This window comes from Rana temporaria, chromosome 3, assembly GCF_905171775.1.
Source record: "Rana temporaria chromosome 3, aRanTem1.1, whole genome shotgun sequence".
Taxonomy (NCBI): Eukaryota; Metazoa; Chordata; class Amphibia; order Anura; family Ranidae; genus Rana; species Rana temporaria.
In genome coordinates this window covers 384,734,636-384,758,249 of record NC_053491.1, presented here as the reverse complement: position 1 = coordinate 384,758,249, position 23,614 = coordinate 384,734,636, and the positions used below count along the sequence as shown (strand labels likewise).

Here is a 23,614-nt window from a genome sequence, read left to right as displayed (position 1 = left end):
CATGGACTTGTGTGTGAAGTGAAAGGAGGTCTGCCAATCTTTAATCGTAATCTCCTTCCCCAGAGCCGCTGACCATGTTCGAGTATACGATGGAAGTCCATCATGCATCAATGCATGAAGTAACTTATAAATCGAGGAAAGTAAATGTCTGGGTGTTTCGGAGAGGGAGCACAATTGCTCATACTCAGTCAGAGCACGGTGTACACAAGTGGAAGTGAATAATCCATTACAAAAGGAGGATAGATGAATAGCAGTGAGCCAATTGCTGCTATAAATAGGGCTAACAGGTTGTCCAGTATTTTAGTGAACAAAGTAATGCGCTACCGGCCAGGCAGACCGTGTCAGCCCTCCTAATGCAGGGGTTCCCATTCCCTGGAGGAACGCAGAGTTGTAGAACAAAGTCATTAGGGGGGATGGATCTAAGGACATGAGGTTCTGAAGGCCCTTTTTATACCATAAGTGTAGGGCAGCAAGGTTCAAAGGAGGCGAAGATTGAATCCTGTGGAAACCTTGCTTGTAACCCCAGGGGAGAGATCCTGTTCTATCATTGTAAAAGCCTTGGAGAAAGGACGAGGGAACCAATCTAATACTCGTGCCAAAACACATGCCCTATGGTAGAGTTCAAAATCTGGGACTCCCACCCCTCCTTGCAGTTTTGGGAGAGTAAGTAATTTATAACGGATACGCGATAGTCCCCTATTCCAAATAAAGCATACATGTATGGAGTCAGCTGCTGGCTGGGTGACAAGCTGGATATCCAGATTTTCCTCGGCTTAGCCATTGAATGCCTGTAGTTCCTTGCTTGTGTGCAGGGTCAGCTGTGACAACCCTCTTTGGACAGAGAGCAGTCTGTGAGATACTGTATCTCTCTCACACAGAAACGATGGCCCCAGGCCGATTTGTCACAGTGTCCCCCAGGTAGACAGTTTACAGCTACCATGACTACCTAACATGGAGAAGAGCTCAGCAATGGCAATCTATATAGTTCCCTTAATGTAAGTTTCATTTAAATCTCATCTCTGGAAAACTGAAAGGTCCTCCTTTGCAGTGGGGCTGTACCTTAATTTCCAGGCTTAACTGCTCAATTTACTGAAGGGTATACGAAAAACACTCTTACTTAGCCAATCATCTCTTCCCTGGCAAACATTGCTCCCCCTGGCAGGAGTGAAGGATCGGGTACATGAAACTGCCTTACCAGGTCCCCTAGTCATAAATGAGCAGTTAACCCTAGCAGTGAGGGGTGCAGCACCACTGCAAGGGGTGACATTTTGTTTTTACAGAGTTCAGCTTTAATTAGCTTTGAGCTCTAAAGGGATATATATCTGAATCAGGGATTGTAATTTCTGGAAGATCTAATCATGAGAATAGATTCTTAGAGAAATATGTGCTGTGGTGTTTGGGGAAAAAAGGGGTTGGAATGTAGATGCTGGGGGTAAATACTGGTACTTCAAGAAATGCACTCACCGATATTACTTTGCAGAAGAATAGGCACCTTTACTGGCCCCCTTGGGAGTTGAGAAGCCAAGGACTGCCATATGGGTCAATATATATATATATATATATATATATATATATATATATATATATATATATATATACACCATGACCATCTGAACTCCTCATCCTTGGGTTCAAACTACCAATACTTCCAGCTCTAACTCACACACCAAAATCTCCCTGTTTGTGGGCTGGACTAGAACAAGAATGCAGCCGAAGGCCTCGTACACACGACCGAGGAACTCGTCGTAAATGAAACATCGTTTTCCTCGACGAGTTCCTTGTCAGGCTTGTCGAGAATCTTGTCAAGCTTTCTTTGCGTACACACTGTCAAGACAAAATCTCGTCGTTCTCAACAACGGCACTATAAAGGGGAAGTTTGATTCCACTGGCGCCACCCTTGGGGCTGCTTTTACTAATCTCATGTTACTGCGTGTTAAGTAAAAGTTTGGTGAGAAACGATTCGCGCTTTTCAGTCTGTTACAGCGTGACGAATGTGCTATCTCCATTACAAACGCTACTTTTACCGAAGGTGCGCTCCTGTCTCATACTTTATTCTGAGCATGCGCGGGTTTCTAAGCATACACACGAATGTGTTTCTCGTCGTAAACCAGCCCGACGAGAAACACGGCAAGGAAATTGAGACTCCCGATGAGAAAAAAGAGAACTTGTTTGAGATCCACAACAGTTTTCTCGACGAAAAACATACACACGACCGTTTTCCTCGGCAAAAAATCTCTGCCACCAAGTTTCTTGATGGATTCTGTCGAGGAAAACGGTCGTGTGTGCGAGGCCTTACACAGCTACAGTGTTAGGAACTTTGCAGTCAGTGTTCAATTGGTATTTTAATATGTGTATGATTTAGGAAAAGTTAATCTGTAACCCACAACAAGTAATCTGATTCTTTATCTGGATTAAACCTGATTAATATCTATGGGCAGCTGCCCCATTTTTTTCTCAATCGTTCTTTGTTCCATTGTTTGTGTTTCATTTCTATACAAAGTAGAAAGGCACAAAAAATATTTAAATATTTATTCTACGTTTTGTCTTGATTTTGTTGTTGATCTGTGTTTCTTTATGTTCCCTACAGGAAAGCGATTTCCCGCTCCGGACTCCAGCACTTGGTCCCTGTGCACTGCCCCACCCTCACTGTCTCCAATGGACCACTGAAGGAGCCACGAACATCCCTGGACTGGACTGTAGGGTTGATCTTCTTGATTTAGTGGGTCTTTGTATGTGTGATGTAAAGCCATAATGGCTTTGTGTAGCAGTAACAAAAATTTCACACCAAACCTGGTGCAATCTTTTCAATGGGAGTGTTAAGAGGTTAGAGTTCCTGTCAGGTTTTTATTGCTGTCTGTGCCCCCAGTGTCTGTGTTTTATTCACTCACTAGGCTTGATTTACTAAAGGCAAATAGAATGTGCACTTTGCAAGTGCGGTGCTCCAGAGCTTAGTAGATGGGATACATCTTCACTTTACAAGGGATACCCAATTGCATGCAAGGAAAATAATCAAAACAACATTTTTCTTGCACATGATTGGATGATGGAAGTCAGCAGAGCTTCCACTTATTTACTAAGCTCTGTAGCAACTGCACTTGCAGTGTGCATAGTCGCTCTGCCTTTAGTAAATCAACCCCTATGCGTTGCTGAGAATTAATGTGAAAGAAAATCCAATATTTTGAATTGGTATCAGAACAGCAAAATCAGAAAAATCCTCCAAAGAGGATGCTTGTTCTGATGACAGCTGTTTAAAAAGGGATTACAAAGTGAGCCTGATTTTGCGCTTTCCAGCTTTAGTAAATAAACCCCCTTGTGTACTTAAAAGTGGGGTATGCCTGTACTGTACAATTTGAAGATATTTCCTCTCTGCAAGACCGGAAACAAAGTGAAATCCCCAATGGGTCACAGATGGCAAAAAACGAACATGGTTTTTTAATCATTTCCTACTAGAGTACCAGCCAGGTACCAAAAATGGTGATGTTCCACTTTAAATCTAAATCCCGGGGGGGAATTTAAAACTACCCTTGCAGTGATGCTTCTACCACTGCAAGGGTTAAGAGTTCAGCTTTAATGTCTCTGTTCTTCATAAAAAGAGGGCTTTCTGGTGAGAAAACAGGGACCAGTTCCTATGGCTTGTCTCCTTCCATTTTAATTGATTGCCTCATAACCAAAAGTGAGTCATGGGAAGGTGCAGGTTAAAACTACAAATCACGGGGGGCTATTTGTGACAGTTGCTGCGTACAGCCCCCCCCCCCCATTGAAGTCAGTGACAGTACATGGGGTCTAAACTGGTACTTGTGTAAACATGCCCATGTGTACTGATATATGCCCGTGGATGCAAACTGGTTGCGTTCAGGGGTGCATGTCCATATGCACATCCTTACGCATACACATATTTACGCAAGGACAGGCATATACCTGTATACAGCCATTGATTTTTATGAGTGGCTGTACACTGCATCAGTGGCTTCTGGAAATGTGGCCAAATTTTACATCATATGGCCCCAGAAGCCCATGTGCATGAGGTCTTAGGCTTAATTTATAAAGCTCTAACCACTTTAGCCCCGAGCCTGTTTTTCAGATTCGGTGTTTACGAGACTAAAACATTTTTTTTTGCTATAAAATTACTTAAAACCCCCAAACATTATATATATTTTTTTCTAACACCCTAGAGAATAAAATGGCAGTCATTGCAATACTTTTTGTTACACCGTATTTGCGCAGCGGTCTCACAAGCGCACTTTTTTTGGAAAAAAATCACTTTTTTAAATTAAAAAATAAGACAACAATAAATTTGGCCCAATTTTTTTACATATTGTGAAAGATAATGTTACGCCGAGTAAAATGATACCCAACATGTCACGCTTACAAATTGCGCCCGCTCGTGGCATGGCGTCAAACTTTTACCCTTAAAAATCTCGATAGGCGACGTTTAAAAAATTCTACAGGTTGCATTTTTTGAGTTACAGAGTAGGCCTATGGCTAGAATTATTGCTCTCGCTCTAACGATCGCGGCAATACCTCACTTGTGTGGTTTGAACACCGTTTTCATATGCGGGCGCTACTCGCGTATGCGTTCGCTTCTGCGTGCGAGCTCGTCGGGACGGGGCGTTTTAAAACATTTTTTGGGGGGTTTTCGTATTTATTTTTATTTATTTTACAATTTTTAACACTGAAATAAAAAAAAATAAAAAAATTATCACTTTTATTCCTATTACAAGGAATGTAAACATCCCTTGTAATAGAACAAAGCATGACAGGTCCTCTTAAATATGAGATCTGGGGTCAAAAAGACCTCAGATCTCATATTTAGGCTTAAATGCATAAAAAAAAAAAAAAAAATTGAAACTGTCATTTTTTCAAATGACAAAAAAAAAAATGTTGCTTTAAGAGGCTGGGCGGGACTGACGTTTTGACGTCACTTCCGCCCAGCAGAGCTATGGGGACGGGTAAAGGAGATTTTTCCTTCACTCGTAACTCCGCTCAGCTGCCGAACGGTCCCGATCGCCTACGCCGCTACCGACGGCTACGGTAAGCGGCGGAGGGCGCGGGAGAGCGGCGGGAGGGGGGGCCCCTCTCCCGATAACGGCGATCTTGCGGCGAATCCGCTGCGGAGACCGCCGTTATCGTTTACACGGCCGCCCACTGAAGAGACGAATATCTCTGTTGTGTCAGCAGCTACTGCCGTTACCGAGATATCCATCTTTAAAGTGCCGACGTAGAATGACGGTGGGTGGTCGGTAACTAGTTAAAGGGGTTGTAAAGGTTTGTTTTTTATTTTCTAAATAGGTTCCTTTAAGCTAGTGCATTGTTGGTTCACTTACCTTTTCCTTCAATTTCCCTTCTAAATGTTTTTTTTCTTTGTCTGAATTTCTCACTTCCTGTTTCTCCTCAGTAAGCTTGCCCCTATGTTCTGGCTGGGGGGTTAGTCAGCCAGAACAGCTTACTGAGGAGGAACATTAAGTGAGAAAGTCAGACAAAGAAAACAAAGAAAAAAAACATTTAGAAGGGAAATGGAAGGAAAAGGTAAGTGAACCAACAATGCACTAGCTTAAAGGAACCTATTTAGAAAATAAAAAATGAACCTTTACAACCCCTTTAACAAAAGTAGCAGGTGCTTTAATTTAGCCATATGACTTTAAGTTTTACATGTTTATCATACTCTGCCAGAAAATAACTTCAGCCTGTTTCTTACTGTGCACGAGTGAGTCACGCTGCGCTTTCTGAATGGTCCCGCTGTCTTCTGGGACCTGTGTGTGTCCCAGATGGCATCAGGGAGAAGGAGGAGGGGCAGAAACAGATCGCTGTGTGACGATTTTACCAGGAAGTGGGAACGGGTCCTGTCAAAACCAGGTATCCGTTCCCTCCCAAAAAGTGCCAAATGTGGCAGTGGATGGGGGAGGGTGCGAACAAGCAGGGCTTCCTCTTTTGGGTGGAGCTCCGCTTTAATTCATTTTTAATAATCAGAGCAAACTCACCCATGTTTTATTTTGTAGAGAAATCACTTTGAAAAACATCCCCTAGCATATCTAGCTGTGGCCATTTTGAATAAGAGCAGATGATTCATGTAACCTTTACTTCCTAGAATCTATCTTCCCCTAGCTCAGGCGTGCAGGAATGAGGGTGTGATTAGATAAGAAAGCCACTCGTCCCCTCCTTCAGATGAAAGAAAAAAATTCCCATGAAGACTTCTGGGATGTATGACATCATTTTTGCCAAGGCCAGAAACCAGACAGCAACTTAAGAAATGTAAAAAAAAAATATAAAACAAGTTAATATAATATAGTATATATTTACTAAAGATAGCAGCATTAGGATTACAAATTTTAATGTTGATTGAGCAAGTTTAGTTCCATAATAAAATATTGTCTTTTAATAATGTTATCCGTAGAACAGATTATAAAGGCTAAAAGAAAAGAGAGGCACTGTGCCTCTAAATTCTATCATGTATTGAGGTGCTGTCACATCAATAGCAATTGTAATGTCTTACCTCTGGGTGATGCTGAGTTACTTGTGTGTGTGTGGCATGCAGTTTATGTATGGAATTTGGTCGGAATAAATGACTGTATATTTACCTTGCAGGAGAACGCAGTAAATGGGGAGCACCTGTGGCAAGAGACCAATGTATCAGGGGACCTGTGTTACCTGGGGGAAGATAACTGCCAAGTCAAGTTTTCAGTGAGTACAATCTGGTACTTTAATTCAGAATCCCTGTATTAGCTCTGAGAAATGTTGTAGTAACCATGCAAACCTGATTTTTTATCTCCCATAGTGATGTGCTTGGTAGAAGAATTATGAAATTTAGGCAGAGTAATGCAGAACTTTTAAGTGTTACTAAACCCACAACAGTAAAGGTGACTGTATATGCAGTAAAGCCTGCTTGTTATAAACACAAGGGCCCAGATTCTCGTAGAATCGCCTATCTTTAGGCGGGTGTAGCGCATCTGAGATACACTACGCCGCCGTAACTTAAAGCGGCATGTCCCGTATTCTCAAAGAACTTGCGCTTTAAGTTACGCCGGAGTAGTGTAACTGGGCCGGCGTAAGCCGCCTAATTCAAATGTGGAAGTGGTGGGCGTGTTTTATGGAAATTAATCGTGACCCCACGTAATTGACGCTTTTTTTGAACGGCGCATGGGCGCCCATGCTCAGTATCACGTCGAATTTTCAAATTAAATTGCGCCCGCTCAATGCCTAGTCGACGTGAACGTCACTTACGTCCAGCCCCATTCACGGACGACTTACGCAAACGACGTATAACGTGAAAAATTCCCCAGCCCTAAAGTCCTCTGTGGGCTCTACTCCTGCCTAAGCACCTTCTTTCCATATCTCCAATGCCGCGTACACACGATCATTTTTCGGCATGAAAAAAAAACGATGTTTTTCGGCATGTAGGAAAAACAACGTTTTTCCAACTTCATCATTAAAACGACGTTGCCCACACACCATCGTTTTTTTTTTTGTCGTTTTTCAGAACCTGAAAAATGATGTAAAGCCCACACACGATCATTTTAAATGACATTTTTTAAAAACAACGTTTTTTTCATGCCAAAAATGATCGTGTGTACGTGGCATAAGTCCCTGAAAACACATCGGATTGCTTTCACTTGTGCAGTGCTGTTGTGTTTGGTTAACATTGTAGAATCTCCCACTCTTAATCTAAATTCTGCTGTGCACTGGATAGTGGGAAGATAATACGATGTCTAGCATTTATACTAGCAGTGGACGAAAAAGGGGAGTGTGACCAGGCACAGCCGCAATGACAAACCTCCATCCCTAATAAACATTTAAAAACAGAGGAGAAAAGTAGTGGGACTTTAAATGAGGGACGTTACTGCAAACAGATAATGCATAAAATATATATATAATTTTAGTGATCAAATATATTTGAACATTCCATTTGGAATACATAATAATGGAAATACATAATAAAACCATATGCAAAAGAGCTGCCATGTAAACATACAAAAATACACGTAAATGGCATTATATTTGATAAAATATTTATACATGAAAAGTAGACACGGCCGATGTATTTTGAAGGTAGATAATCAGCTGAACTTGTCAGTGCACCTTAATAAACTCTACGCGTTTCATGGCTCTTGACCACTCATCAGGAGTTAGGTGCAAGAAAAAACTATGGATATAGGTAAATGAACAGAGAATATCTGTTAATAAATACTGCCTTTCAAAAGGGAGACAAAGCTAGTAGGAAGCAGGGGGTCTAATACAAGTCAGCTGTAAAACTATGCCCAGCTGATATCAAGGGAGATGGAGCCTCAGACATATTGTCTAAACCAGGACTGAGGCAGGGTACCCCGTCCAAGACCAAGAAAACAGCCAAACGGAAGGCCAGATCGCCATGACATACTCCCCATGTGTAGAGAGTGTGGTAAACATGTCTCGACCACACTCTCTACGTTTGGCTGTTTCCTTGGTCTTGGATTGGGTAATCTGCCCCAGCCCCGGTTTAGACAATTTTTCAGAGGCTCCATCTCCCTTGATATTAGCTGGTTATAGTTTTACTGCTGACTTGTGAGTATTGGACGCCCTGCTCCCTACTAGCTTTTTACCCCTTTTGAAAGACAGTATTTATTAACATATATTCTCTGTTCATTTATCTGTAGCTATAGTTTTTCCTTGCACTCCTGATGAGTGGTCAAGAGCTATGAAACGCGTAGGCATTTTTAAGGATGCACTGTCAAGTTCAACTGATTATCTATCTTTAAAATGTATCGGCCGTGTCTACTTTTCATGTATAAATATTTTATCAAATCTAATGCCATTTATGTGTATTTCTGTTTGTTTACATGCCAGCTCTTTTGCATATGGTTTTATTATGAGCTAAGAACATATTATGTAGCTCCAGACTATGAAATGTTCAAATGTATTTGATCAATACAATTATATATATATATATATATATATATATATATATACGGTGTATATATATATATATATATATATATATATGTATATATATATATATATATATATGTTATGCATTATCTGTTTGCATTTATACTAGCAGTGTATTGAATAGTTTAAATTAATATGTAATTGACATATTGATTTCACATCCTGTAACATTTAAAAACAAATAAAGAAACAGTATATTAATACAGTAATCCCCAATAAAGTAAACTCTCCAAAGTGAGGTGATCCTGTTGTCATCTGAACAGATGTTCCCTTTGGAAGATTTTTCCTGTATTGCTGTTCTGGTGACACAGGTGAAATATGTTTTTTTTTTATAGAAATGTCATAGAAAAATGTTATGGATTGTTATGTTTATGTGGAGTAAAAGGATGTGTGTGCCAAGCTAGCTGTAAGGATTGGTCCAGATATAATTACGGTAGTTTTTGTCACAATAAAAGAGTCTATCAAGAATTGATGATGGGTTATAGTCCTGCTTCATTAGAGTTTTGTTTTATTGTGCAGGGGGAATCTGGACCAGTGATTAGTCCTTTGGAAAATTCTTAGTAGGGGGCTTTTTAAATACAGGCTATTAATGCCCCGTAAACGCGATCGGGATTCCCGGCGGTAAAAAGTCGGCCGGGAATCCCGGGGGGGGGGGTCCCCGAGAACCAACTTGGTCACTTTCCCCGTGTACACACCAGAGGTTTTGCCATCTGGAAAACTGCGATGAGAGCTTTGGCCGGGAATCCCGGCCGTGTATGCTCCACTGCAGTGTTTCCCATAGGGAAACTGCCGGGAAAAGGACAGCCGGGAATCACGGCAGGAAAAAAGAGAACATGTTCTCATTTTTCCTGCCACAATTCCCAGCGGTTTTCCTGTTGGGAAGATTGCCATGTAGCATTCCGGATGGGAATACTAGTCGTGTGTACGAGGCATAAGAATTAAACCCAAAGATTGTTCACAATGATCAAATGAAAAACTTTCAGTGCTGCTTTAAGCTTGAGACAGAGATCTATGCCAGTTGCAGTGAGGGAAGTTGGCATCAGTGCACCGTTCAGAGGTATAAGAGCATTGTCAAAGAGAAGAAAGGGTGCTGCTCACCAACCCAGTTTATTAGTGTATAGATGAATGTGGCCTCAACCAGCGTCGCTCCAGCCATGTCCCCCTGACATGTTTCACCCTGCTCACCGGGGCTTGGTCACAGAGGTCATAGATTATATAATCAAGTCACAGAGTGACTTTGCCAAAGATTATTCCCTCATACAGGTTCCTCCAGCACAATACACCTAAGACCTGATAAAGTGTTAACCCCTGAAACAAGTTTTCTGTCAACTTGTGATAGACCTTTTTTGTAAGAAATAAAAATGTAATCTGGACCAATTTCTATGTCTTGACATGCCCATCCTTTCATACCGTATAACGGATCCTCCTTGGGATCCTGTTGGAGTCCCACTGGGCATAAGAGAGCTGCAATGCATTAGCATTCATCTGATACATTCACAAACTCCACTGAGCTTGGAGTACAGTGCTCCACCACTACTAATGTATGGATTATATAGCTGGTTTATATGACAGTGGCGCTCATTAGAGGGTTCTATTATTTTAAAGCAGGAATCTAGGATTCTTTACACAACCTACCATTTATGTGACACTCCCACCTTTCTCTCCATAAACTTAACAATGCTTGGCATTTTTTTAATAACGTTTCTTTACAAAAAAAAGTTATTTTTAAAGGATGTCTATACTTCTACAGTTGAAAGAAGTAAGTGAATCTAAGATTTAGTTATGCATTCATTAAAAAATCATCTCATTTTTACACGTTGAAGTATAATTACCTGAAATAAAGGTGCTTATTTTCCTTCTGATCTCATACTATCTGGAGTTGCATTTATCAGAGATGCACTTTGACTTTATTGTGTCCTGTCATCCTGACATGCTTTGGGCAATGGGAGATGAGCAAAATGGCCCAGATTCACAGAGAGGTGACGCAGCGCGGAGAGGCAAGCACTGCATTCAGCAAGCTATTGCTCCCAACGCTGCGTCGGCGTGGCGTAGGTTTTGAAGGCGCAGGCTGGTGTAGGAGGAAGTGGGCGTGACCCCATGCTAATGATGGGGGGAAGCGCCGGACAGGTACGCCGGCGTGAAGGCATGCACAACACCCCTTTGCGCATGCTCACAACCACGCCGGCGCAACTGCCTAAGATACGCCGGCCCACCACCTCTGCCATCGCCAAGTACGATACATACCTTCATGGCGCACAGAGCAGGAGGACCAGCAAGGCCAGGAAGATTGAGATCCTGCAGAAGGTGACCCTGGAGCTAAACGCCCTTGGCCATGAAACCAGGACCTGTAAGGAGGTCCAAAAAAAGATTAATGATATGTGTCGGCGGGTCAGGGAGAAGCTGGCCAAGATGAGAAGGCACCTCAGGGGCACGGGAGGCGGACCAGCTACTACTGTCAAGCTGACAGCTGAGGAGGAGGTGATCGCCAGCTGCCTGGAGCAGGAGCAGGTGGAGAGCCTGGAGGGTTTTGACTCCAGCGAACAGGACTTGAGGAGAGGTAAGTGTGTTTCATCCCCCATCCGGTGTGGAGCATGTGAGGGGGTGCAAGGGAACAAGTGTGTGGGTCCACCAACATGTGAATGCTTTGTGTCATCCACAGATGTGCTGGAGGGAGCTGGGCCATCCTCTGCTGCTGGACGACCCACGCCATCCAGGGAACATCATCTTCCTGAGTCTGACCCCCTGGGAAGCCCCGAAAAATCTGGTCTTGAGGTCGTTGAGGAGGAGCAGGTGGACATCCATCAGGAGGAATGCCTTTACCTTGAAGAGGATTCCATCTTTGCCGGTCCCTCCGAGACGGTGGACCCCCTGTCGACCTTGACGCCCATCAGGGGAACCCCCTCAAGAGCTACCCCGTCCAGGGGAACCCCCTTAAGGGCTACCCCGTCCAGACGGACACAACCCAAAAAGGGCTGGAGAGGGAACAGGCACGCCAGACCCGTCACATGGCAGATATTGCCATTGACCTGCACCAAGTGGCTGACAGTCTGACAGGCTGAGTGCACAGTGGCTGTGCAAGGCACCGCAGCCGCAATGCAGCAGTGCCTCAGCCAGCAGGCTGATCATACCCTGACCATCTCGGACTGCCTGCAGGAGGTGAGCGCCAATTGCGCAGCCATGGCCACATGCCTCTGTGACCAATCCCAGACCCTGGATGCCATGCATCACCACATGGTAGCAGGGGGTCCCTAAACATCTGGGGACCAGGGATCGGTCGCGCAGGCCACCCAGGAACGGCACACTGCGGCTATTGAGGAGCTGCAGGCCACAGCAGCAGGGATCCTGGCAGAGGTGAGGAGCCTGGGCGAGATTGTGCAGGCCAACACTGCCGCTATCCAGTCGGAGGGTTGCCAGAACAGGCGCCTACAGCGCCAGAACAACGCCAGGCAGATGCAGATGCAGGCAGAGACCAATGGCGTGTTGACCCGCATTGCCATGGCCTTGGAGGGGATGCAGGCAACAGCTGCAACCAGCTCCAGGAGCAACAGCCCAGGGGATTCACCTCAACATAAGGGCTCCACCCCCCCACCCGAGTCGTCGCCACGACAACTGAGGAGCAGAAGCCTGGGCACGAGGCCTGGCCCACGAGAGGGCAAATGACTGCAGCTCGGAGTATGAGCTTTATTTTTGTTTTGTGTGACGTGTACAGATGCATGTGCCGTCCTCCTGTAAGGGCATGCCATTGTCCGATCTCATTTTTTTCTTATTTTTACACTGACGTCACAGCACCATTGTACTGCACACGGTCAGGAGTGCAGGGGCAGGTTTAGCCCGGTGCTGTCAGTGCTACAGTGTGACTGGTGTGTGAGTGTGTGACATTTCTGCCAGTAAGGCATGTCACCTTGGATCGTCAGGGAGAGGTTATCCTCACTACTGTGTGAATGTGGTATGAATGAACAGCAACATCATTGGGGCCTTGGCGTGGCGTTGCTGCTCCCAAGTCCCGCGCGGTGGACTTGGGCTAAACCAATGTGAGGTGGATGTGGTGTGTGTGAGCTAGGGACCACAGTGGTGTGCATGCGTGCATTGTCCATGTGCCATGATGAATGTGTGTGTTTAACATGCAAAGATGCGTTCCACGAGGCAACTCCTGACTGCTGTTCCTTCAGCAGACAGGGTAGCCTCAGGCAGGGGGGGACTGTGTGGCTCGGGGGTCAGGTCATCACATATGTCAATCTCTAGGCCCTTTCTCATGGCGTAGTTGTGCAGCATGCAACATGCACCGATGATCTGGCACACAAAGTTTGGGGAATACAACAGGGCCCCCCTGGACTTATCCAGGCATCGGAAACGGGACTTCAGGATGCCAAATGTGCGTTCCACCACTGCACGGGTGCGTATGTGTGCAGCATTGTATCTTCTCTAGCCTCTGGTTTGGGGATTACGGTATGGAGTCAGGAGATGGGGCCCAAGTGCATATGCCGAGTCACCTGGAAGGGAAAAGACAGGAGGATGTTAGTCGTGCATGTGCCCCTCGTGATGTCTGCATCATGGGGTCAGACAGTCATGCCTGACACCCATGTCACTCACCAACCAGCCAGCTGTCCCTGTACACGTTCTGTTCGAATTCTGTTGGGATGTTGCTTTGATGGTATATGTAGCTGTCGTGGCTGGCCCCGGGGTGTTTGGCATGAACGTGCCATATGAGGCATTGGGCATCGGCTATCACCTGTACGTTGATGGAATGCCACTGCTTACGATTGCGGTATATGTGCTCTGTGGCATGTGTGCAATCAATGGCCCCAACGGTGCGTGGGAATCCGGCAATTCTGTAGAAATCCTGCATTGCCTTCTGCCGCAGATGCTCATGGGTCGGTTTGATGATGTGGTGGGACATGCATGTGAGGATTGCGGGGACAACTTGGTGCACGCATCTGCTCATGGTGGATTGTGACATCCCAGACACGACTCCACTTGTACGTTGGAAAGATCCACTGGCGAGGAAATGGAGTGTTGCCAGTACCTTGACCAGTGGCTGCACTGCATGTGAGCGTTCTGTCTGGTTGGTGATTTCATCATGCAGGGCTGTGGCTAATTCCAGGATGGCATCAGGGCTGAATCTGAAGATGCAATACACCTCCGATTCCCCCATGCCAAAGACATTCATGCGCGTTCGGTATATCCTGTCCTGTGCCCTCGTCTGTGCCTGTGGACGCAGTAGTGCTATGACCATGGCTGCCCCTGGCATGTTGGCATACAGATGTGTTGTCCTGCAAGTGTGGTTGCTCAGCTCGTCCGTAACGGTGCTGCTGCAGCTGCTCTCCAGCTGACCTGTGCACGTCTGTTGCCGGGTTGCACCTCCTTTATGGGGAATAACTTTGCGCCGGACATACAACTTACACGGACCTCGCGTAGCATGCGTTGGGCGCACACGCGTTCGTGAATCGCCTTATTTCCCTCATTTGCATATTTGAATGCCTAATCAATGGGAGCAGCACCGTGCGTCCAGCCCATATGTGTGCCCACGCTACGCCGGCGTGTGCAAGCTACGTCGGCGTAGAGTGGCCAGTTTTTAGGCGTATATTGGTTTGTCACTCGGGTGCACACATACTCCGGCGCACATTTGCACTTACGTCGGCGTAACGTGATTTACGTTGGCATAAGTGCTTTGTAAATCTGGGCCGAAGTGTTTAGCCAGTTTACAGCAGGATGGGAGCACAGAAAAGTGGAGTGATTTGGGTGAAATTTATTTTGCAACAGAAAATCACAATTGTTTGCCATTTTTTTGCCACAGAATTTTGCCACAGAAACTCACAATAGTTTTCTTTATTTAAATGTTTTTTTGTTTTAGAGGGTATATTGAAGGTTATTTTGTTTGTTTAATTCAGTGTTCATTGTATTTTTTATTTTTTTATTTGTGTACTGTCAAATTTTCTTTACTTATTTAGTTGTCTGTGAAAAAGTGTAAAATAATGAGGCCAATGACAGCCCATTTTTTGCAGAAGAACAGGTCCAGGATAGTGGAAAGGGGCTTCTTGCAAAAGTTATCGCACATGCTACCATCTGACTGTACAATCTCCTTTGGATCTTCTAACAACTATGCAGTGCAAGACAAGAGTTTACATAATTAGAGGCAAATTGATTGGATAGCTTAGGGCAGTGGTGGCTAATTTATTTGAAACGGATGGCCTGAAGTGCCACCCCTGACATCACTAAATGCAATATTCATTAAATGTAAGATTGCAGAAATCCATCAAAGACTACAGACATGCGAAATGCGATGGTCATAGACTAAGGGCATGCTACAGGACATAGATAGAGACAATTTCAAATGGCTCGTACACACGATCAGAAGCGATCGTGTGATAATCTGATCGTTCGTGCACAGCTTTCGAGAGCCGACCAGGACAATTCAAGCGAAATTAACCAATGCGACAAGCACAAAAACGTTTCTCGTACGATTTTCGATTAATCAGTACAGTTATTGTTTGAAAATACAATACAAATACACTACAACACATTACATCACTTCTGAATTTTTATTCTGTCGTATAAGAATTTTTGTAACTTTAGTAAACTCATAATTTTCAAAATGAGACTAGCATGCAAAAAAAAACAAATGGACAATCATTCGTTCAATAATCTCATTGTGAGTACCAGGACCGTTTGTCCGTTCTTCATCCATCCATTGACGGATGAAAAACAGACATCAATGTGTCATCTCTATGGAAAAACAGATGTAAATGGATGATTATTCGTTTACGTCCACTTCCGTCAAAATCTGTTTTTGCAAACGGATCAATGCCCTATTTTACCGCTGTTAAAAAAACGGATCGGCTGAAAATGTATGTAAATGGACAAACGGTCCATTTTTGCATGAAAAAATGGCTCCGGGACTCAAGTGGTTAAGGACTGGCGGATGTAAAAAAAACGGATGTAAATTTGATCCGTTTTTATCTTTGAAAAAACGAGACTAAACCGATGAAACAAACGGTCTGCATGTGTGAAAGGGGCCTTACTAAAACTGGTGCACACAGAATCTGGTGCAGCTGTGCATAGTAACCAATCAGCTTCCAGGTTTAAGCCCAGGTTCACATGCAATGCAGTCCGACTTTGGGGGCGATTTGACAGATATCTGTGGCCATAGGTGAAATGGGAAAGAACAGCACAGAAAAAATTAAGTTAATAATCCAGTCTAATGCCTTGTACACACGACCGTTTTTCTCGGCAGGAAAAAAAACGTTTTTCCCCGACAGGTTTCCTCTCAAGCCTGCCTTGTATACACACGTTCAGGCCAAATACCGCCCGTCCAAAGCACGGTGACCTACACCACATACGATGGGACTATAAAGGGGAAGTTCCATTCAAACTGCGCCACCCTTTGGGCTGCTTTTGCTGATCCTCATGTTAGTAAAAGTTTGGTGAGAGACGATTCATGCTTTTCAGTCTTTGTGCTTTTCAGTCCGTTACAGCGTGAAGAATGTGCTATCTCCATTCCGAACGCTAGTTTTACCAGAACGAGCGCTCCCGTCTTATACTTGATTCTGAGCATGGGCGTTTTTTTTCCCCTCGGGAAAGCATACATACGACCAGTTTTCCCCCCGCAAGTTTTTTCATTCAGAAAACTGCTATGGAGCATACACATGGCCGGTTTTCCTGGCCAGAAGCTGTCAAGGCAGTTTTCCAGATGGGAAAATCGGTTGTGTGTACAAGGCAATAAAGAATGTTTTTCTTTTACTGGTTTGACAATAAGCACACTCCCAGGTCACAGGTTTGGGCACCAAGGATTAAGGGGATAACTTAGGGTTCACATATTGCACAGTGTTTGTAAATGTAAAGGAGGTTGTACAAAGAATATACATAATTATAACATAGTGAGCTTTGACCTTAGGAGCCAGTTAAAAAACGTAATTCTGCCTTTCTTATTGACTTCAATGCATTTCTCAAAAATGGTGAAATGTTGTGAAATCTGATTTTCACAAAAATATTGTGGAAATGAAAACTTTCAATATCACTCATCTCTACTCAGCTGTGGGATGGTGCTCATTCATAATCCAACGATTAGGCAGGTGACATGAAAACGTGCAATGCTGAATAGTGGTGTCATCTTGCCACCAAAGCAAGATGGGCTGAATGCAATTTGAAATACTTTTGCAGGTACAACAGCAAACATTAGTTTATCTAGCTGTTTGGCTGCAGATTCACTTAAAATTGCAAAAACATAAAATAACTTAGCAGTTACGACAGCAGTCAAAGCGTATGTGGCACATTCGCCCCTGGAGACAAACCACTTTCTCGATTTTGCACCAGCAGTAAACCCATATCAGTTTTATCAAAGTTTCATCTCCGCTCATCCCCTACAGTGAACGTGCCGAGCAATTAGCCCCCCAATATCGACCTGCGGATTTTTAGGCAGTTGCCATGGTAACGTGGGTTGCCATGGAGAAGAATTAATGTGTATGAGTTTGGTCCTCTCCCCCCAGGGATGGTCCTGCCATCCTGTGTTACTGTGTCTGCGGACAGCGATGAGGGAGAGGGAAGGTTAGAATTCAAAATGTCCTGCTTGATCGTCAGGCCCCTGGGAGCCTCCCAGAAGCATTGCGTTAACAAGGATTAAGTATGTTCCTGTATGTAAATCAGCAATTTCGTTTAGGGAAGAGAATGTTTATTTTTTTAGAGAAAAAAAAACGTGCACTGTGTTTAAATCTTACTTTAGTAACATGACAATTGATATAATTTCCCATGAATAATAAAAAAAAAAAAAATGGAATTCCCATTAACTGAAAAGGAAACACACATCCTAATTAAATCTATTTTAGTAATGTGATGTGTATTTTTAATGGTAAAAAAAAAAAAAAAAAACCTTTAGATGTACAAAATGGTCACTTAGGATTAAGAAAGATGTGTTGTCATGGCAACAGCGGACACCAAAGGATGATTCTGAGCAGTTTGTTTTATATCTAGGAAAGTTTTTATAGTGTCGTTTCACAAGAAATCATAATCTGATATCTGTGCTCGGATCTATGCACACTGGGCTTATGAAAATGCCAATTCTTTTGGCAGAAAAAAATGCTCATATAGAGCAATTTTGTATAGGTGTTTAGTGTTTAGGAGCATTTTGTGTTTTTATCTGACAGAAAACTCTCAAAAACACAAACCAGGTTTTTTTTCTGCCTCTAAACGGTGAGCGTATAATATGCCTCAAATCATCCTAATGTGCATGGACACATAGGATATCATTAAAGCGGACTTTCAGTCATTTTCTCATCTTTCCATCTATTAAAAGAAAAGTCTGTTTTTTTTTTCCTATTCATACTTACCTTGGTGGATGGAGCACCAGACTGATGCTGCATCTGTCTCCCGGAGTCTCTGCACTGAGAACCAAGCCACCGAACATCGCCAATGGCTCAGTTCTCACTCCTCCCCAAGCAGAGCTCATTGGAGCGCTAAGCAGTGGAGAGGTGGGGAGCGGCCGTCTCAGAGTCTCAGCGGCTCACTGAGACTGCCATCAATCAGGGCAGCTGGCGGATCTAGACTTGGAAGTCAGGATGACGTGCTGCCCCGACTGATGGCAGTGACGTCAGCGGAGAGGGGACTTCAGACCGCTCTCCGCTGAAATCGGGTCAACGGGGGTGCAAAACAAATTGCACTCCTGTGACCCAGAGGAAAAGCCAGCCTAAAAAGCTCAGGCTGGACTTCTCCTTTAAATCTTCTGCCCTTGTTGTTTTAACTTTGGATAGTAAAACATTTGTTTTTGCCAGTAAATACCTTATACAGCCCATCTGTTTCTTGTCTGGTCATTAGCCTAGCCTTATGACATCATGCACAGCTCTCTCTCTCTCTCGTGAGAGTTTGCCAGGAAGGTAGGGTGGATGAGTCATAAGAAGGCCAATGAGAGATGCAGGGCTGCAGAGCTAGCTAGTGATGTGCCTCTGTGTAATGCCCACAGTTAAAATGGATGCAACCAGACTCAGTGGAGGGAGATCTTTGCAGCATATTTTGCAAGTACAGAACAGAAGTGGTTGGGGGGAAGCTTCAGAGTGGCAAAGATGTTTTTATTACAAATTATTACAAACTGCAGTTCCTCTTTAAGCTGATTCTGGAGGCAAAATACAAAACCCCAGCCCAGTGTGCATGGACCCTTAAATTAACCAAAGAAGTAAGAGAAAATTCTTATGAATACAGGATGCCCTAAAATCTGGATCCATAGGCATCAAATTATTAGAAATCATAATTTCAATCCCTTTAAAGCGCAGCTAGTCCAGGAACTGCATGGTGATGACACAAACAGGCATATGGAGATTAGATATCTTCACATGCGTTATCTGACCTACCTACAATTTGGAGATCATGCTATATTGTGAATGTTATTTCAATTGAGGCGGTGGCACATATGGTGATTATTATCTAAAAAAAGGAGAAGGCAAGGAGCAAAAAGCAAGAAGCCAAAAGGCAAGGTGGCACTTTATATGAATAAGTTACCTGGTAAGGTCTAATGCCTCCTTCCCTATCTAGTAAAAGGGGATGGGATGGGAGAATTTCCCTATTCTTGTTTCACATGATCTGGTTACGGGAGACTCTGGCTCCCATCACTTCCTGGAGCTGCGATGAGTGATGTGGGCTTTCCTCCTCCCCTCCCATCAGGGTGGGTGGATGCCCTTGCACCACGCATCGATGTCACGTTCTTTGCACCAGAGGTGCATGCTCTACTTTGCTCTACTTTGGTCTGACTTTCATGCAACTTAAGGGCCATAGACTTCAATATTAACCCTCAGAAGTTGCATGAAGTCGTACCTGAATGTTATACAATGCAACTTGTGTGCAACTTTTGTCCATTATCACTGGTCAAAACCAAAGTCGTATCCAAGTTGTACCCATTTCTAGTTGCGTCAAAGTTGCATCAAGGTTGCACTTCAAAGTCTGCTCAACTTTGGAATCGTACAAGTGTGAATGAAGAGGAGGAGTAGGGACGCTGATCAATTGCTCATTGGCCTGACCTTCATTTAAGGGTTGGACCAACTTGTTCCAGAAAGAGGTAGCTCTGAAAAAAAGCCACTTTTGTCAATATGAGCTATTTTATCTTGTATCAGGCTGATGAGTGAATAGGATATAGAAGGTCTCTTACCACACGCCTGATCTATTTGGGAAGCATTGCCATATGTAGCTTTTTAAAAGCATTCCCAGTTTTCTGTATGCTAGACACTCTTACATCTCTGGTACATGTATAAACTCCCCGCTGATCACGTTAACACTGTGTTTATGTTTCCTTTTCCACCAGAAGTCAGCGGTGCGGAGAAAATGCGCAGCTTGTAAAATCGTTGTCCACGTTGCCTGCATGGATCAGCTAGAAAAGGTATAAGGGCCCCATCTACTGGCCATAACCTGGATTTTTTTTTTCTTTTCCTCTAAACTAGTCAGCCTTGTAGAACACCTCTAGTTTTCTAACTAACATATATCATGCTTAAAGGGAATCATTCACTTTGCCTATGCAGCACAAAACTAAAGTTGTTTTTGTTAGGGACATATAGAAATGTGGCGCTGGAATTATATTAACAGTAGATACATCATATAGGATAAAACGCAGCATCTTTGGTGAGGCCGCTTTTAACAAAAGTATGGTGACCCAATGTGAAGATTCAACACATTTTGAAGTGTGAAGTTCTTTCCTGTTTTAGAACTTAAAGTGTTACTAAACCCACAACAGTAAAATCAGTGTGTATATACAGAAGAACACGCTTGTTATAATCTGTGGAACCTAAGGGGTAAATCTTCTGCATTATGTAAAAGACTGTTTGATCATGTATGCACAGCTCCTCCCCTTCTTGCACTGTCTCTAAAACATGCCCAGATAAGATATAGTTAGTGGAGTAAGGCTGCACATGCTCAGTTTGGTGTGTATTGCTAGCAAGTTTTTTTTTCTTGGGCGAGTGCATGTAATCAGCACAGGGCCAATCGCACTGTCCAGACAGAGGGTCTGGAGTCCTGAATCCAGACAGGACAGCCAGTGCAGTATGAAAACTCCTCCTACAAGCTTTAACCAGACACTGATAGAAGTCACAAGACTGCTATAGGTATAAAAGGTGTTTAGCAGTTTACATTTACTAAAAAAATGGCATTTCCATGTTCTGTGTACTGTGGGAGACCAGATGTAGTGAATGCAGGTTTTTGGTTTAGTAACACTTTACGCATGAAGAATAGATGTAAGGACTCAAGGGTGGCACAATTACCAAGGTCTAATTGTGTGCTGTATAGATATGGGATAGCAACAAGATCAAAAGGTAAATTAATAAACAATAAGCTTCACCACTGAAACCTTCACTACAGTCTGCTGCTGCTCCATTTATCCATAGGAGCCCTACAAAATAATGGGTACGTTATGGGGGAGCATTTCACCTTTTCATTTTCCTCCCAGGATGAGTGGCCAATTTCAAGGTCCAAACAATATCACGTAGGAGTGGATAGGGTACTCAATAACCCTATGTAAGCTCCAACAGTGTCTGAAGCCTCGTACACACGACCGAGGAACTCGACGGGCGAAACACATAGTTTTCCTCGTCGAGTTCCTTGTAAGGCTGTCGAGGAACTCGACAAGGCAAGTTTCTCCATTCACGTCGAGGAAAAAGAAGACACGCTCTCTTTTTGGCTCGACGGGATCCTCGACAGTTTCCTCGTCGAAAAATGTACACACGACCGGTTTCCTCGGCAAAAAAATAATCCCAGCAAGTTTCTTGCTGGTTTTTGCCGAGAAACTTGGTCGTGTGTACGAGGCCTGACACAGAGCTTGCACAGGGACCAGGCACATGATACCATCAGAGGAATGAAGCAGCAAGGGAACACAGAGAAAGGGAGCCCTCAGCCCGCCATGTGGAATAAAATATGTGTAGAAATATGTGTATTCCTTAAAATGCTAGTTGCCCAGCCGTCATGAAGACCCTCTGTTTAGAAAGAAAATTCATTTCAGTTGCTGGCTGCATACTTGTTCCAGGTCTGTGGTGAAATGAATGGTTGAAGTCAGTGACAAGCATTTTCAGAAGGAGTTCAGGAATAGCATTCTTCTCATTTCTGTAAAGACAGGTGACATCTAAATAGATATTTGTAAACTCTCTAAGTAGACATCATTTTATTCTTGTAGTTAAAGTTTTAACTATAAATTTGTATCTGGTAATATATAGTAACATTAGCGTTAGTAGAATTCAATGAAATTTAACAGGAATTTGCATTCATTACAGTAAATAAAAAAATAATGCAAAACAAAGATACATTGGGGGTTATTTACGAAAGGCAAATCCACTTTGCACTACAAGTTTACTGCAAGTGCACTTGAAAATGCACTTGTAAGTGCAGTCGCTGTAGATTGCTGTAGATCCGAGGGGAAGCTCTGAAATCAGAGGAAGATCTGCTGATTTTATCATCCAATCATGTGCAAGCAAAAATGCTGTGTTTTATTTTCCTTGCATATCCCCCTCAGATCTACAGCGACTGCTCTTGAAAGTGCACTTGTAGTGCAAAATGGATTTGCCTTTCGTAAATAACCCCCATTGTGTTAAGTAAGGATTCTACTTTTGAAATAATTAAAACAATTTAAAATAGAAAAGATTGCTATTTTAAAATATCAAAGCTATTAAAAATGCATTTCCAATGGTATGCTTTTAATAGATGACCTAATTTTCCTCTTTTTGTAAAAACTCCAGATTAATTTTAGATGCAAGCCAACTTTTCGTGATGCGACCTCACGGGCTCTGAGGGAGGTAAGTGTGTGAGAGGACCACAAAACGAAAGGTTAGAAACTTTACACTAAGCCCAGAAGCCCCTTGGATAAAATGAAAAACTGGAAATGGATATAAATCCGAACATTTATTTAAATGAAGCCATCAAGTCATTGTCATTTTAGGGCTCCTACTAGGAGTTTAGGAGTCAAAATCTGAGATTCAAGGAGCCTTTAAATGCTATTTAATGTCAGTGAAATATTTTGATTTCCAAAACATCTTGTAAAAGTATCTATAGGGGTAGAAGAAGAAAATGGTTACCTGTAGATTTTTGGAGCTTGGGAAATCATACCATTAAAAAAAAAATAACTTGTTAAAGTGGAGGTTCCATCCAAAAAACAATTTTGCTTTAAACTGTAGCTTACGACTAATCTGGAAATGCCTGTTGCTATGCGGTCCCACGAAATCTGCCTTTGAAACCACCTAGGATTCTGACATCATCTCCCTCTAATGCTCCTGGGAAATATGTGTCATCATTTCCCAGGATGCAGTGCGCTGTCCAATTGTAAAATAGTAAGTGACCATATTTATATTATAAAAACGCAGGATGAAAGGACATACATTTAAAAAATGCTAGTTGTGGTTGGAACTCCGCTTTAAAAACATAAAGTTTTTGTATAAAACATTTTCATAGAAGTCCTTTCGAGAGCCTTTGTTGTAGTTCTAATTTGAATCACATAAACGGATAGAAAAATTGGGGTACCCATTCACAATATTTTTTCTGTTTGTTTATTGTCCTATAGTTCATTCAAGATGGTGTTTCAGCTCTTGATAGACACTGACAAACTGATTTGCTTAGATTTCCTGCCTGTAGTTTCAGCCCCGCCCCCAATCCTAGCCTTGGAGTTTCACCATCTTTGCTGTATATTCCATAGTATAAGTGAAGTAAAAAATATTCAACAGGGACTGTATGGAATGCACTGATCCTT

The 23,614-nt window shown here is 43.2% G+C and overlaps 1 protein-coding gene across 11 annotated transcripts in view; it reads left to right on the top strand.

Annotated features, from left to right (window-relative positions):
* Positions 1-23,614, top strand: part of DGKI (diacylglycerol kinase iota) — a 483,473-nt gene that overhangs the window by 241,502 nt on the left and 218,357 nt on the right. For 10 of the 11 annotated variants that reach the window (XM_040345697.1, XM_040345695.1, XM_040345696.1 and 7 more), the window contains 4 exons: positions 2,588-2,696; positions 6,583-6,678; positions 20,198-20,272; positions 22,611-22,667. In XM_040345697.1, coding sequence (XP_040201631.1) covers positions 2,588-2,696; positions 6,583-6,678; positions 20,198-20,272; positions 22,611-22,667 — 337 coding nt within the window. Of the gene's footprint in view, positions 1-2,587; positions 2,720-6,582; positions 6,679-20,197; positions 20,273-22,610; positions 22,668-23,614 lie in introns of all 11 variants that reach the window. The other variant, XM_040345698.1, reaches the window with a different exon arrangement.